The sequence below is a fragment of the Pseudophryne corroboree genome, chromosome 1 (assembly GCF_028390025.1).
Source record: "Pseudophryne corroboree isolate aPseCor3 chromosome 1, aPseCor3.hap2, whole genome shotgun sequence".
Lineage (NCBI taxonomy): Eukaryota > Metazoa > Chordata > Amphibia > Anura > Myobatrachidae > Pseudophryne > Pseudophryne corroboree.
In genome coordinates this window covers 176,334,995-176,350,545 of record NC_086444.1, presented here as the reverse complement: position 1 = coordinate 176,350,545, position 15,551 = coordinate 176,334,995, and the positions used below count along the sequence as shown (strand labels likewise).

The 15,551-nt window shown below is 45.9% G+C and overlaps 1 protein-coding gene across 3 annotated transcripts in view; it reads right to left on the bottom strand.

The window, feature by feature from the left end:
* RASGRF2 (Ras protein specific guanine nucleotide releasing factor 2) overlaps positions 1–15,551 on the bottom strand; it is a 664,746-nt gene that overhangs the window by 253,260 nt on the left and 395,935 nt on the right. For all 3 annotated transcript variants that reach the window (XM_063963919.1, XM_063963920.1, XM_063963921.1), the window contains exon 5: positions 7,970–8,223. In XM_063963919.1, coding sequence (XP_063819989.1) covers positions 7,970–8,223 — 254 coding nt within the window. The remainder of the gene's footprint in view (positions 1–7,969; positions 8,224–15,551) is intronic.

Below are 15,551 nucleotides of genomic sequence, written 5' to 3'. Positions count from 1 at the left end.
GCCAACAGATTCAAATAAATAAAGATGCACAAATGTACATTTTAGGCTAGTATTACAGCCACTGTACAATACCACTGTAGTAGTGTCGGACTGGGGCATAAAGGGCACACCGGAGGAATGCAGTGGTAGGGGCCCATGCTTAGGGGTGTGTCCAGTCTCCAGAGAGGGTGTAGCCAGACTGGTCAATTTCAAATTGGTCAAATCAAGCAAAGACATGTATTTAAGGGGGAAAAAAATCTCATCTTCGCACAATGCATATTGCGGATTATTCAGAGTTGATCAGTTTTTGCTAATTGAGCAAAAGTGCGAAAACTAAAATAGCATGCTGGGGGCCGCTCAGCACAGGGCAAGGCTGCACAACATGTGTAGCGCCACCCGACGATGCGATAGCAATTAAAACCTCAAATAGATGTTGACCCCTGCCCACGTGGCCTGGCTGTATAAGCAGGCGCATCACCACCATGTTTCCGATCACAGGAAATGCAGGCGACGTCATCGGCTGGCCCTGAAAATGGCCATGACATGCCTGCATTTCTTGGTTCCCCCCCCCCCCAATGTCGCGTCGCCACCCCGGAATGCCCGCCGTGGGTGTGGTACAGCTTATAGACAGTTAAAAGATAGCCAGTCATTAGTTAGACACTATATGGTCGACAGTCAAAGTCAAAAGTTAGACAGTCAAAAGTCAGACAGGGTAATCAGTCAGACACACACACACACAAAAAAGTCTTCATTTTTTGTGTTTTTAAAACCAAATTTGATTAAATTCGTCCCCTCGCGGGGTCGCTGCGCTCGCCACGCTTCGGGCTCGGTGTCTCGCTCCAACTCGCCACAACTTTACTAAAAGGTAATCGTTTGAGAGATGGATAGTAAATGAGGCAAAAGCTGCAAAAAACACAGAAAAACCAAAAAATTTTTTATTTGTGTCCGACTTTTGACCCTGTCTGACTTTTGACTGTCTGACTTTTGACCCTGTCGGACTTTTGACTGTCGACCATATAGTGTCTAACTAATGACTGTCTATAGACAGGAACCCGCCCGCCGCCTGTCAATCACATAATGGGCCTAATTCAGAGCTGATCGTAGATGTGCGAAAAAACACATATCTACGATCAAAATCTCTGACATGCGCCGGGATGCCCAGCACAGGGGTAGTCCGGCCCGCATGCCAGGCACTACCCCCACCCCCCTTCCCGCAGAGGTGCAAAATCATCACACAGTGGCGATGCTTCCGCACCTGGCAAGTAGCTTCCTGCCTACGCAGCCTACCTGCCATGTTTTTGGTCGCAGCGGCTGCATGTGACACCACACAGCCGCCGCGACCCGCCCCAGCAACGGTCCGGTCATGCCTACGATGTTGGGATCGTGCCCTCCCAACGCCATCCGAACGCCGCCGGCACTCCCCCTTCCGCCCTGCCAGAGGCGATCGCACCAGTGAGATGCAGCCGCTGAGCGTGCACACAAGACATAGGGCCGCAGTCTGCGATCGCTGCCGTTGCAGCGACCAGGTCTGAATTCGACCCAATAATTGGTCATGCACGTGCACTATGGCTGCTGCGCTTGTGCAGTGTTCCGAAAATCGCCTGTTTGCGATTGTCAGAACACTGCATCCACCTCTGAATAGCTCCCATGGCACAGAAAAGCAGCAAACCTCCTGCATTGGAAACTTTCTAATGGGTCGAGGGTGTGCGGCTCAATTCCAGAGTCCTGCACACTTGCCTCCTCTGGACTTAAAAAATAAATCATACTGCGTGAGATCATAGGGAGAGGGGGAACACGGATTTTGGACTATCCCAAAATGGTTTTGCAAGATTCAACACTCTCGCACAGATAATTTACTGTCACACAGCATTCAAAAAAGTGATGTTTTTCCTGTGTGTCGTAAAAATGCTTACTTCAAAAGCAGAGCAACGCGTTAACTTAAAATGTTTAGTTAAATTGAACAAAATGCCCACCGAATATTTCCATATGCTAACTGAGGCTCATGGGGCAGATTGTATTAGTGACAGTCGTGAGGATGTCGAAGATAATGAACGTCCCAGAAGGCCTTGCACATCAAAAACAAACAAAAATGTGGAAAAATTTAAGAAAATCGCAGTCTGAATTACTTTGTGGAGTGCGCATGCGCACCGGCCGCACTGCGCGTGCGTACCCAGTGAGATGCTATCAGCATCTCTGGGCAGCGCTCGTCTCTGCCTGATTGACAGGCAGAGGCGGTCGCGAAGCGGGAGGGGGCGTGCCACCGGCGTTAGAACGACGTTGGCGGGGCGCGGTCAAGACAACAGACCTGTGTCCGGACCATTGGGGGGCGGGGGACGTGTTGCAGTGGCTGCGTGACATAACAGGCAGCCGCTGCCACCCGGGACGCAGCGGGTAGCTCCCTGCCAGAGCGCAGGAGCTGCGCAAGTAGGGAGCTGTTCGCCAGGTACAAAAGCATTGACGCCGTGCAATGCTTTTGTACCTGTGCGGGGGAAAAGGGGAGGGGGAGGGCCAGACATGCGGGCGGACTAGCCCTGTGCTGGGCTTCCCCCCCGCATGTCTGTGAAAGTGATCATAGATGTGCTAAATTTTGCACATCTACGATCAGCTCTGAATTAGGCCCATTGTTTGAATCCCTTGAAGAATGCTGCAATTGCTCAGTGTGTCCTTCACTGTGGTCATAAGCAGTTTCCATTTGAAAAAATAGCATTCTCTATAGCTTAACATAATATGTCAGACAAAATAGCAGTACAAGGGGTGGTATTCAGTATGCCTCCTGTTGGGATCCCGGCGCTCAGTATACCGGCTACAAAAACCCGGCATACCGACAACTGTTCTCCCTCTTGGGGGTCCATGACCCCCCTGGAGGGAGAATAAATAGCATGGCACGCATAGCGCGCCTCCGCGCCTGCAACGTGGCGAGTGCAGCGAGCCCCCAAGGGGCTACCTTGCGCTCGCCCCGCTGCCGGCATGCCGGCGGTCGTGACGCCAGCATGCTGGCCGCCGGGATCCCGCTCGCCGGCCACTCATACTACACCCAGTACAAGACATCTAATGCAGTCTTGTATGTGTTAATGAATCAGCTAGTAGTAGTTGTTACTATATTGTTCTAATCCCTCCGCTCCCCAAACAGGTGATTTAGGCTATGGCTGTTGCTCCTGGCTTCTGACTCCTTTGTCAAATCATGAAACTCCTGCTGAGCATAAGTAAAAGAGGCACATATAGCCACCCAATCCATGGCAGAATGCACCTTTGGTCTTTTAAAAACAAGGGACCCTATTCAGCACGTATTGCAAAATTGAGAAAACGCAATCCGGCCGATCAATAAATGACTGTGTATGAGCAGCGTTCACACCTGTGATTTGCGATAATTTTCGTTAACAAATTTTGCTTCAACACTATCGCATTTTGATTTGACAGGAAGCCAGCGTTTAGAGGGGAAATTTTGTGGATGCGTTTTTCGTGTGGGTCTCTGACGACAGCGATGACCACTTCCACCCTCTTGCATATGCAGAATTGTGGATGACCGTGCCTACCGTAGATGGAAAAACTCTTATATGTTCCGGTATTTGTGCATGGTTATGCGATCACATACAGCATTGTGATGCATTCGCAATTTCTGCAATGAGCATTTTTTCTTTATTTCTGGGCGGCAACTATTTGATCGCAGCAACTGCTTTTTAGCAAGATTTGCAAACCGTGCTGAATGAGGTCCAAGGTTGATAATTTGGGAGGCATATTATTATACAATTTGGCAAAAGTGTTCGATATTGTGCTCTGCTGCCGTCTATTGCATAATCGCACATTAAATAATCTACTCCCCCAGATTATGCAATTAACAGGGAGCAGGGCGAGGTTTTGTTACCAACAACTGACTATTTGGGCACAGAAAGTGGAAGGCAGGCAGGAAGGCAGATTAGGGCTAAGTTTATTGTCAAATATTTCAGCTGTATTTTTTTATTAAAAAAACAACACATTTTAATCATCAATTAGGTTTTTCTTGTATAAGTAGTGTAAAGTAGTGTAAAGAGAGAGCTTCCTTTTAATTTGTGTGCATGTGATACATTTGGACCAATAGGTAGCAATAAGGAAGTTCTGTTCAATTTTGCATTCAGTTTTGCTGGGGATTTTAATGGGGATTTGAGATTTGATTTTGTAAGGGATTTCATAATCTTAACACAAAATCCCTTCTAATGATGAATCAAATCAAATTTCATTTGAAAATCAAATGCAAAATAGATTTTTAGTAAATGAGGGCTTTTTAATAGAATAGAATCGATTTCAGTCGATTTTTAAGATTCATAAACATGAATCCCAAATCGAACTGTAGTAAATGTACCACCCCTTGGCAGGATGTGTGACTACGATTTAGAGACTTTATATATATATATGTATATACCTACCTTCTTGTAGGAAATTACCTGTGAACATACAGAACAACATGATGTCACCAAATCCATCCAATATATTTTGGCAAAATCCATCAGCAAAAGTTATTAAAAAAACCCACCTGTGCTATCCTTACAAAAATCAGAAGACATATCACTGAGGATAAAATGCAGCCCGTCTGGGCAAACACCGGAATCTCAGACTCAGTCCGCTAGATTGGCGAAGGATTATTACATAAATCTTTATCTGCACAGATGACATTTCTCAGAATATCAATTGTGTTTGATGATTCTGTCATGTCAGTCATGTTTCTAGGTTAAGCTCAATAGGCATAAACGATAAAAAAAGATTCTCATCATCAGTGTGAATAATGGCAAGTCAAGATAAAGTCACGTAATATATTTCTGCATCTCGTAAGCTGTATAAACAGAGAAAGCAGACAAAATCTAGTTTTATGGCACTTTGTCACCAACGTAGGACAAAATACAAACACAATATTGAAGTACCATCATTCCATGAAGAGTGAACAGAAAAAAAAATCTAATTTAATGCAAGAAACCTGTGACACACAATTTGTTGTAGAATTACAATTCCCAGAATGCTCCTGACAGCTATTACAGAACTACAATTCCCAGCATGCTCCCAGGTTGTCAAGGAATGCCTGAATACCCTAAAATGAACAATTTTCCCCAAACTCATCTAAATAGCACTTCCTGTACACTAAACAATTTAAATACAAATAAAAACATTTCCACTATGAACTCCGCAGGCCCTATATATTTACTACCTATGCGCTTAGCTCAGTGGCCCGCCATAATTACCTTCTTTTTGTGTGTTCCCACCAGGAGAGTAGCCGGAGATGCAGATGGCCATTTTGTCAGTGGCGCGAACCACATCACTAATACCCCATCATGCAGAAGGGTTGGAGTCATGCTAACAGAATGTAGGCATGCTGCATATCATTTTAATCAGCGGAAGCTGCTTGTGTGTCCTATTACAATACTTTGCATCTAAGATGCATTTTCTTTGGACAAAATGCAATAACAGACACTTGGCGCTACCAAGTCCCACCACGGCATGGCGCGACTTAAAGGGCTGTTTACCGTGACTGCAGAAAGGATGTAAGAGGACACATCTGTACTCTGTAATTGGGTGCTGCGGATCTCTTGTGGTGCCATATAAAGGATAATCTCAGTTCAGAGCAGGATTCAAACCCTGGTCTGTCTGTTTACTGAAACCTGCCATTAGCCCACTGAGCCATAATAATAATAATAATAATAATTTAACAGGTTGACAGACCGGCATCTCTATGCTGCTCTCTGACTTCTTGGTTCCACTACATACAGTGAATTACCACGTGATTATATTTTATGGAACAAGAGAGCTGGCCAGATTCGATGATAGCAATAACCCCACTAAATGGTTGTTATTTCAAAGTTATTTAGAGGCCGGTAATATCATAGATCATACTGGAATGAATGGTTAGGTCAATATAACATGAATCAATTGCTGGGTCCTACATACATGATGGAGAAACTATTCAGTCTTTTATTTTACATTGTCCTGTACAGAGCTCTCCCTTTATAATGAAATTCTTCTCAGTGGCCAATGGACACAATTAAAACAGTACACAAAATATTAAGTGGTCATTACACAAGAAAACTTGGATAATGCTGAAGATAGACAGATATATATAAAAAAAAATAATATATATATATATATATACACACAGTTGTGCTCATAAGTTTACATACCCTAGCAGAATTTGTGATTTTCTGGCCATTTGTCAGAAAATATGAATGATAACTCACAACCTTGTCTTTCACTCATGGTTAGTGGTTGGGTGATGCCATTTATTGTCAAACAACTGTGTTTACTCTTTTTAAATCATAATGACAACAGAAACTACCCAAATGACCCTGAGCAAAAGTTTACATACCGTGGAGATTTTGGCCTGATAACATGCACACAAGTTGACACAAACGGGTTTGAATGGCTACTAAAGGTAACCATCCTCACCTGTGATCTGTTTGCTTGTAATCAGTGTGTGTGTATAAAAGGTCAGTGAGTTTCTGGACTCCTGAAAGACCCTTGCATCTTTCATCCAGTGCTGCACTGACGTGTCTGGATTCTGAGTCACGGGGAAAGCAAAAGAATTGTCAAAGGATCTGCGGGAAAAGGTAATTGAACTGTATAAAACAGGAAAGGGATATAAAAAGATATCCAAGCAATTGAGAATGCCAATCAGCAGTGTTCAAACTCTAATTAAGAAGTGGAAAATGAGGGATTCTGTGGAAACCAAATCACGGTCAGGTAGACCAACAAAAATTTCAGCCACAACTGCCAGGAATATTATTCGGGATGCAAAGAAAAATCCACAAATAACTTCAGCTGAAATACAGGACTCTCTGAAAAAAAGTGGTGTGGTTGTTTCAAGATGCACAATAACGAGGCATTTGAAGAAAAGTGGGCTGCATGGTCGAGTCGCCAGAAGAAAGCCATTACTACGCAAATGCCACAAAGCATCCCACTTACAATACTACAAAGAGCACAGAGACAAGCCTCAAAACTTTTGGAACAAAGTCATTTGGAGTGATGAGACCAAAATTAAACTTTTTGGCCACAACCATAAACGTTACATTTGGAGAGGAGTCAACAAGGCCTATGATGAAAGGTACACCATTCCTACTGTGAAACACGGAGGTGGATCGCTGATGTTTTGGGGATGTGTGAGCTACAAAGGCACTGGAAACTTGGTCAAAATTGATGGCAAGATGAATGCAGCATGTTATCAGGAAATACTGGAGGAAAATTTGCACTCATCAGCCCGGAAGCTGCACATGGGACGTACTTGGACGTTCCAACATGACAATTATCCAAAACACAAGGCCAAGTCGACCTGTCATTGGCTACAGCAGAATAAAGTGAAGGTTCTGGAGCGGCCATCTCAGTCTCCTGACCTCAATATCATTGAGCCACTCTGGGGAGATCTCATGCAAGACAGCCCAAGAATTTACAGGAACTGGAGGCTTTTTGCCAAGAAGAATGGGCAGCTTTACCATCTGAGAAAATAAAGAGCCTCATCCACAACTACCACAAAAGACTTCAAGCTGTCATTGATGTTAAAGGGGGCAATACACGGTATTAAGAACTGGGGTATGTAAACTTTTGATCAGGGTCATTTGGGTAGTTTCTTTTGTCATTATGATTTAAAAAGAGTAAACACAGTTGTTTACAATCAATGGCTTCACCCGACCACTAACCATGAGTGAAAGAAAAGTTTGTGAGTTATCATTCATATTCTCTGACAAATGGCCAGAAAATCACAAATTCTGCTAGGGTATGTAAACTTATGAGCACAACTATATATATATATATATATATATATATATATATATATATATATATATATATATATATATTTATAATTTATTTATTTATTTTTTCCCTTCTTTTTTTTTGCTGGGATATAACATTCCAATTATAGGAAGTGGACCTTTGATTATAAACTGTGAGGCAGATGAGACTTTTCTCTCTGTGGAAAGCTAATCAAAGGGAAATCTATGGAATGTCATGATAACACGATAAGAAGGAGAACTGTCACCTGTTGAGGAATACACTGCTGACATCATCATGGCTGATCGGTGGCTTCTTGGAGCTTGCTGCCATCCTCAGGGGCCGGAGGAAACAGTTCACCAGAATATAAAGCTGATGCACATATTCTGCCTCAGCCTCAACCATGTTAAACACAATCTGATTGCGCTTCCTCATGCTCTCTGCATGTGGGGAACAAATATAGTCTTGTACAATTGTCTTCCATTTCCTCCTGCACAGCCATCCACGCATGAAACTCTGAACCTGGACAAACACACCATGTTAGTGACATACACAGGAATAGTCATACATATACATCAATGTCTATTATACAGTGCAAAATGTTCTGAAAAGTGCGCAGGGCAGGAGATCCATTTAACCAGTATCGCTATTTGATCAGTATAAAGAGCCTGATTTTGGGTCATACGTAATGTGAATGCAACGCCAGACGCCCGCTGCAAAGAAAATGTAACTATGGGGGTCATTACGACCCGATCGCTCGCTGCAGTTTGTCACAGTGCAGCAATCGGGTCAGAACTGCGCATGCGCCGCAGTGCGCCGGCGCATGGCAGTCGTCACTGCCTAGCGATTGCCTCTGAGACAGAGGCGGTTGCTGGGCGGGAGGGAGCTAAACGGCGGCATTAAGCCGCCGTTTAGTAGGCTTGGTCCGGCCAACGCAGGTGTGACTGGATCGTTCGGGGGGGCGTGCCACGGCGGCTGCGTGACGTCTCACACAGCCGATGCGGCCAGCAGCAGCGACACACAACTCCTGGCCAGCAGCAGGAGCTGCGTTGGCCGGAAGTTACTCCACAAATACAAGAGCATTGCCGCTGTGCGATGCTTTTGTATTTGTGCGGGGGGGCGGCACTCACATGTGGGGCGGACCAGCCCTGTGATGGGCGACCCCCGCATGTCTAAGTTCATGATTGTAGCTGTGCTAAATTTAGCACAGCTACGATCAACTCGGAATGACCCCCTATATGCACATACTAATGTGCATGCATCTATGCAATCGCAGTGCCCCGCAGGAGCCTATGCAGGGTATACCGGGCATCCTGCATTCTACAAACACCAATGGCTCCCACCTTCCACTTGGGGTACGATCCACTTCTGTTTGAACACTTTCCTATCTTTGACTCTCACTATATTGTCAATAAGTTTTGACTAAAAACTCACTGCATACCACCGCTGCAAGGGGATCAATTGATACGTTTGGAAAGTACTTACCCTTATTTATTCTTTTTTATTTTATATATATTTTTTTTTATTTTTGATTTAGTTCCATTGTTTTTATGCCACATATTGTGTGTGTCTTTTACTGTCTTATGTGAATAATAAATGTATTATTACTACCTGAATAATACGCACTGCTCTTGTCACTAATCTGACATATGCACATACAAACCAGTGGTCGACAATGAACAGCGCAGAGTGCATGACATACAAAATTGTACAGTATATCATAGATTATACAGCCAAATATTTGCAAAATGGCTGCCATGAAAACTGTTGAAAATATATAACTACGTTGTCATTCAAATCTACTTACAGATGTGTCCTCATATATTGTTGCTGCATCAGCTCGCGCCGGTGTCTTTTTCGCTTGAATCTATGCCTTAGGGGAACATGTACTAAGCAGTGATAAAAGTGGAGAAGTGAGCCAGTGGAGAAGTTGCCCATGGCAACCAATCAGCATTGACGTAACATTTATAATTTGAATACCACAAAAGTATACAGAGCAGCTGATTGGTTGCCATGGGCAGCTTCTCCACTGGCTCACTTCTCCACTTTTATCACTGCTTAGTACATCTCCCCCTTAGTCACACAAATTAAATGATCGGATGCGACAAATCTCTGCCCCGCTCTCCCGGCCCCTATTGCGCCCTTCGGAAGTATTCTAATGTTAGTGCAAATGGGCGCGACAAGTTAATTTCAGCACGCTACCCTCGGGGTAGCCGAAAAGCGCGTAAAGAGACCCGTTTGGGTGCCCAAACGGGTCTTTTCATGCTCGCGCCCATTACTTTAGTCAGGCTTAGGTGCTTTGCATGCTTAAACCCGAGTGTAATGGGCACGATCAGTGCGATAAGTGGAGGCATTTGAATATCGCCCCTCAATCTCCCGTGACTTTAGACGGGAGATCGGGGGTGCGATAACATTTGAATTCCCCCCTGTATATGTAAGTGCTACAATGCAGAGCCCACAGCTGTTTTCATGCCAAGTTCCACTGTGCCTTATCTGCTACTTTGTTCATATTTAAAACTAATCCTGTGCACCTAAAGTCACAGTCCGCCGTCTCTGGTACAAAATGAGTTATGTTTTGCTGCGCCTGCAGAGCGAATAAAATGCAAATCAAAAGAAAAAAAATAAGATTTTACTTACCGATAAATCTATTTCTCGGAGTCCGTAGTGGATGCTGGGGTTCCTGAAAGGACCATGGGGAATAGCGGCTCCGCAGGAGACAGGGCACAAAAAGTAAAGCTTTTCCGATCAGGTGGTGTGCACTGGCTCCTCCCCCTATGACCCTCCTCCAGACTCCAGTTAGGTACTGTGCCCGGACGAGCGTACACAATAAGGGAGGATTTTGAATCCCGGGTAAGACTCATACCAGCCACACCAATCACACCGTACAACTTGTGATCTAAACCCAGTTAACAGTATGATAACAGCGGAGCCTCTGAAAGATGGCTTCCTTTAACAATAACCCGAATTAGTTAACAATAACTATGTACAACTTATGCAGATAATCCGCACTTGGGATGGGCGCCCAGCATCCACTACGGACTCCGAGAAATAGATTTATCGGTAAGTAAAATCTTATTTTCTCTATCGTCCTAGTGGATGCTGGGGTTCCTGAAAGGACCATGGGGATTATACCAAAGCTCCCAAACGGGCGGGAGAGTGCGGATGACTCTGCAGCACCGAATGAGAGAACTCCAGGTCCTCCTTAGCCAGAGTATCAAATTTGTAAAATTTTACAAACGTGTTCTCCCCTGACCACGTAGCTGCTCGGCAAAGTTGTAATGCCGAGACCCCTCGGGCAGCCGCCCAAGATGAGCCCACCTTCCTTGTGGAGTGGGCCTTTACAGATTTAGGCTGTGGCAAGCCTGCCACAGAATGTGCAAGTTGGATTGTGCTACAGATCCAACGAGCAATCGTCTGCTTAGACGCAGGAGCACCCATCTTGTTGGGTGCATACAATATAAACAACGAGTCAGATTTTCTGACTCCAGCTGTCCTTGCAATATATATTTTTAATGCTCTGACAACGTCCAGTAACTTGGAGTCCTCCAAGTCACTTGTAGCCGCAGGCACTACAATAGGCTGGTTCAGATGAAATGCTGACACCACCTTAGGGAGAAAATGCGGACGAGTTCGCAGTTCTGCCCTGTCCGAATGGAAAATCAGATATGGGCTTTTGTAAGATAAAGCTGCCAATTCTGACACTCTCCTGGCAGAAGCCAGGGCTAGAAGCATGGTCACTTTCCATGTGAGATATTTCAAATCCACCTTTTTTAGTGGTTCAAACCAATGAGATTTTAGGAAGTCCAAAACCACATTTAGATCCCACGGTGCCACTGGAGGCACCACAGGAGGCTGTATATGCAGCACTCCCTTAACAAAGGTCTGGACTTCAGGGACTGAAGCCAATTCTTTTTGAAAGAAAATCGACAGGGCCGAAATTTGAACCTTAATAGATCCCAATTTGAGACCCATTGACAATCCTGATTGCAGGAAATGTAGGAATCGACCCAGTTGAAATTCCTCCGTCGGAGCACTCCGATCTTCGCACCACGCAACATATTTTCGCCAAATTCGGTGATAATGTTGCACGGTTACTTCCTTCCTTGCTTTAATCAAAGTAGGAATGACTTCTTCCGGCATGCCTCTTTCCTTTAGGATCCGGCGTTCAACCGCCATGCCGTCAAACGCAGCCGCGGTAAGTCTTGAAACAGACAGGGACCCTGCTGAAGCAAGTCCCTCCTTAGAGGTAGAGGCCACGGATCTTCCGTGATCATCTCTTGAAGTTCCGGGTACCAAGTCCTCCTTGGCCAATCCGGAACCACTAGTATCGTTCTTACGCCTCTTTGCCGTATAATTCTCAATACTTTTGGTATGAGAGGCAGAGGAGGAAACACATACACCGACTGGTACACCCAAGGCGTTACCAGCGCGTCCACAGCTATTGCCTGCGGATCTCTTGACCTGGCGCAATACCTGTCCAGTTTTTTGTTGAGGCGAGACGCCATCATGTCCACCATTGGTCTTTCCCAACGGGTTACCAGCATGTGGAAGACTTCTGGATGAAGTCCCCACTCTCCCGGGTGAAGATCGTGTCTGCTGAGGAAGTCTGCTTCCCAGTTGTCCACTCCCGGGATGAACACTGCTGACAGTGCTATCACATGATTCTCTGCCCAGCGAAGAATCCTTGCAGCTTCTGCCATTGCCCTCCTGCTTCTTGTGCCGCCCTGTCTGTTCACATGGGCGACTGCCGTGATGTTGTCCGACTGGATCAATACCGGTTTTCCCTGAAGCAGAGGTTCTGCCTGGTTTAGAGCATTGTATATTGCTCTTAGTTCCAGAATGTTTATGTGAAGAGACGTTTCCAGGCTCGTCCATACTCCCTGGAAGTTTCTTCCTTGTGTGACTGCTCCCCAGCCTCTCAGGCTGGCGTCCGTGGTCACCAGGATCCAATCCTGTATGCCGAATCTGCGGCCCTCCAATAGATGAGCACTCTGCAACCACCACAGAAGAGACACCCTTGTCCTTGGAGACAGGGTTATCCGTAGGTGCATCTGAAGATGCGACCCTGACCATTTGTCCAACAGATCCCTTTGGAAAATTCTTGCGTGGAATCTGCCGAATGGAATCGCTTCGTAAGAAGCCACCATTTTTCCCAGGACTCTTGTGCATTGATGTACAGACACCTTTCCTGGTTTTAGGAGGTTCCTGACAAGCTCGGATAACTCCTTGGCTTTTTCCTCCGGGAGAAAAACCTTTTTCTGAACCGTGTCCAGAATCATCCCTAGGAACAGCAGACGAGTTGTCGGCATTAACTGGGATTTTGGAATATTCAGAATCCACCCGTGCTGTTTTAGCACTTCTTGAGACAGTGCTAATCCCATCTCTAGCTGTTCTCTGGACCTCGCCCTTATTAGGAGATCGTCCAAGTATGGGATAATTAATACGCCTTTTCTTCGAAGAAGAATCATCATCTCGGCCATTACCTTTGTAAAGATCCGAGGTGCCGTGGACAATCCGAACGGCAGCGTCTGAAACTGATAGTGACAGTTTTGTACAACGAACCTGAGGTACCCCTGGTGTGAGGGGTAAATTGGAACGTGGAGATACGCATCCTTGATGTCCAAGGATACCATAAAGTTCCCCTCTTCCAGGTTCGCTATCACTGCTCTGAGTGACTCCATTTTGAACTTGAACTTCTTTATGTACAGGTTCAAGGACTTCAGATTTAGAATAGGCCTTACCGAGCCATCCGGCTTCGGTACCACAAAAAGAGTGGAATAATACCCCTTCCCTTGTTGCAGAAGAGGTACCTTGACTATCACCTGCTGAGAGTACAGCTTGTGAATGGCTTCCAACACCGTCTCCCTTTCGGAGGGGGACGTTGGTAAAGCAGACCTCAGGAAACGGCGAGGTGGATCTGTCTCTAATTCCAACCTGTATCCCTGAGATATTATCTGCAGGATCCAGGGATCTACTTGCGAGTGAGCCCACTGCGCGCTGTAATTTTTGAGACGACCGCCCACCGTCCCCGAGTCCGCTTGAGAAGCCCCAGCGTCATGCTGAGGCTTTTGTAGAAGCCGGGGAGGGCTTCTGATCCTGGGAAGGAGCTGCGTGTTGCTGTCTCTTCCCTCGACCTTTGCCTCGTGGCAAATATGAATAGCCCTTTGCTCTCTTATTTTTAAAGGAACGAAAGGGCTGCGGTTGAAAAGTCGGTGCCTTTTTCTGTTGGGGAGTGACTTGAGGTAGAAAGGTGGATTTCCCGGCTGTAGCCGTGGCCACCAAATCTGATAGACCGACTCCAAATAACTCCTCCCCCTTATACGGCAAAACTTCCATATGCCGTTTTGAATCCGCATCGCCTGTCCACTGTCGCGTCCATAAAGCTCTTCTGGCCGAAATGGACATAGCACTTACCCGTGATGCCAGTGTGCATATATCCCTCTGTGCATCACGCATATAAAGAAATGCATCCTTTATTTGTTCTAACGACAGTAGAATATTGTCCCTGTCCAGGGTATCAATATTTTCAATCAGGGATTCTGACCAAACTACCCCCGCACTGCCCATCCAGGCAGTTGCTACAGCTGGTCGTAGTATAACACCTGCATGTGTGTATATACTTTTTTGGATATTTTCCATCCTCCTATCTGATGGATCTTTAAGTGCGGCCGTCTCAGGAGAGGGTAACGCCACTTGTTTAGATAAGCGTGTTAGCGCCTTGTCCACCCTAGGAGGTGTTTCCCAGCGCTCCCTAACCTCTGGCGGGAAAGGGTATAATGCCAATAATTTCTTTGAAATTATCAGCTTTTTATCAGGGGCAACCCACGCTTCATTACACACGTCATTTAGTTCTTCTGATTCAGGAAAAACTATAGGTAGTTTTTTCATACCCCACATAATACCCTGTTTAGTGGTACCTGTAGTATCAGCTAAATGTAACGCCTCCTTCATTGCCAAAATCATATAACGTGTGGCCCTACTGGAAAATACGGTTGATTCGTCACCGTCACCACTGGAGTCATCGCCTGTGTCTGGGTCTGTGTCGACCGACTGAGGCAAAGGGCGTTTCACAGCCCCTGACGGTGTTTGAGTCGCCTGGACAGGCACTAATTGATTGTCCGGCCGTCTCATGTCGTCAAACGACTGCTTTAGCGTGTTGACACTATCCCGTAGTTCCATAAATAAAGGCATCCATTCTGGTGTCGACCCCCTAGGAGGTGACATCCCCATATTTGGCAATTGCTCCGCCTCCACACCAATATCGTCCTCATACATGTCGACACACACGTACCGACACACAGCAGACACACAGGGAATGCTCCTAATGAAGACAGGACCCACTAGCCCTTTGGGGAGACAGAGGGAGAGTTTGCCAGCACACACCAAAAGCGCTATATATATATCAGGGATAGCCTTATAATAAGTGCTCCCCTATAGCTGCTTTGTTATATAAAAATATCGCCATAAATTTGCCCCCCCTCTCTGTTTTACCCTGTTTCTGTAGTGCAGTGCAGGGGAGAGACCTGGGAGCCGTCCTGACCAGCGGAGCTGTGAGAGGAAATGGCGCCGTGTGCTGAGGAGATAGGCCCCGCCCCTTTTCCGGCGGGCTCGTCTCCCGCTATTTTGAGAAATCAGGCAGGGGTTAAATATCTCCATATAGCCTCTAGGGCTATATGTGAGGTATTTTTAGCCTTTATAGGTACTCATTTTGCCTCCCAGGGCGCCCCCCTCCCAGCGCCCTGCACCCTCAGTGACTGCCGTGTGAAGTGTGCTGAGAGGAAAATGGCGCACAGCTGCAGTGCTGTGCGCTACCTTTAGAAGACTGCAGGAGTCTTCAGCCGCCGATTCTG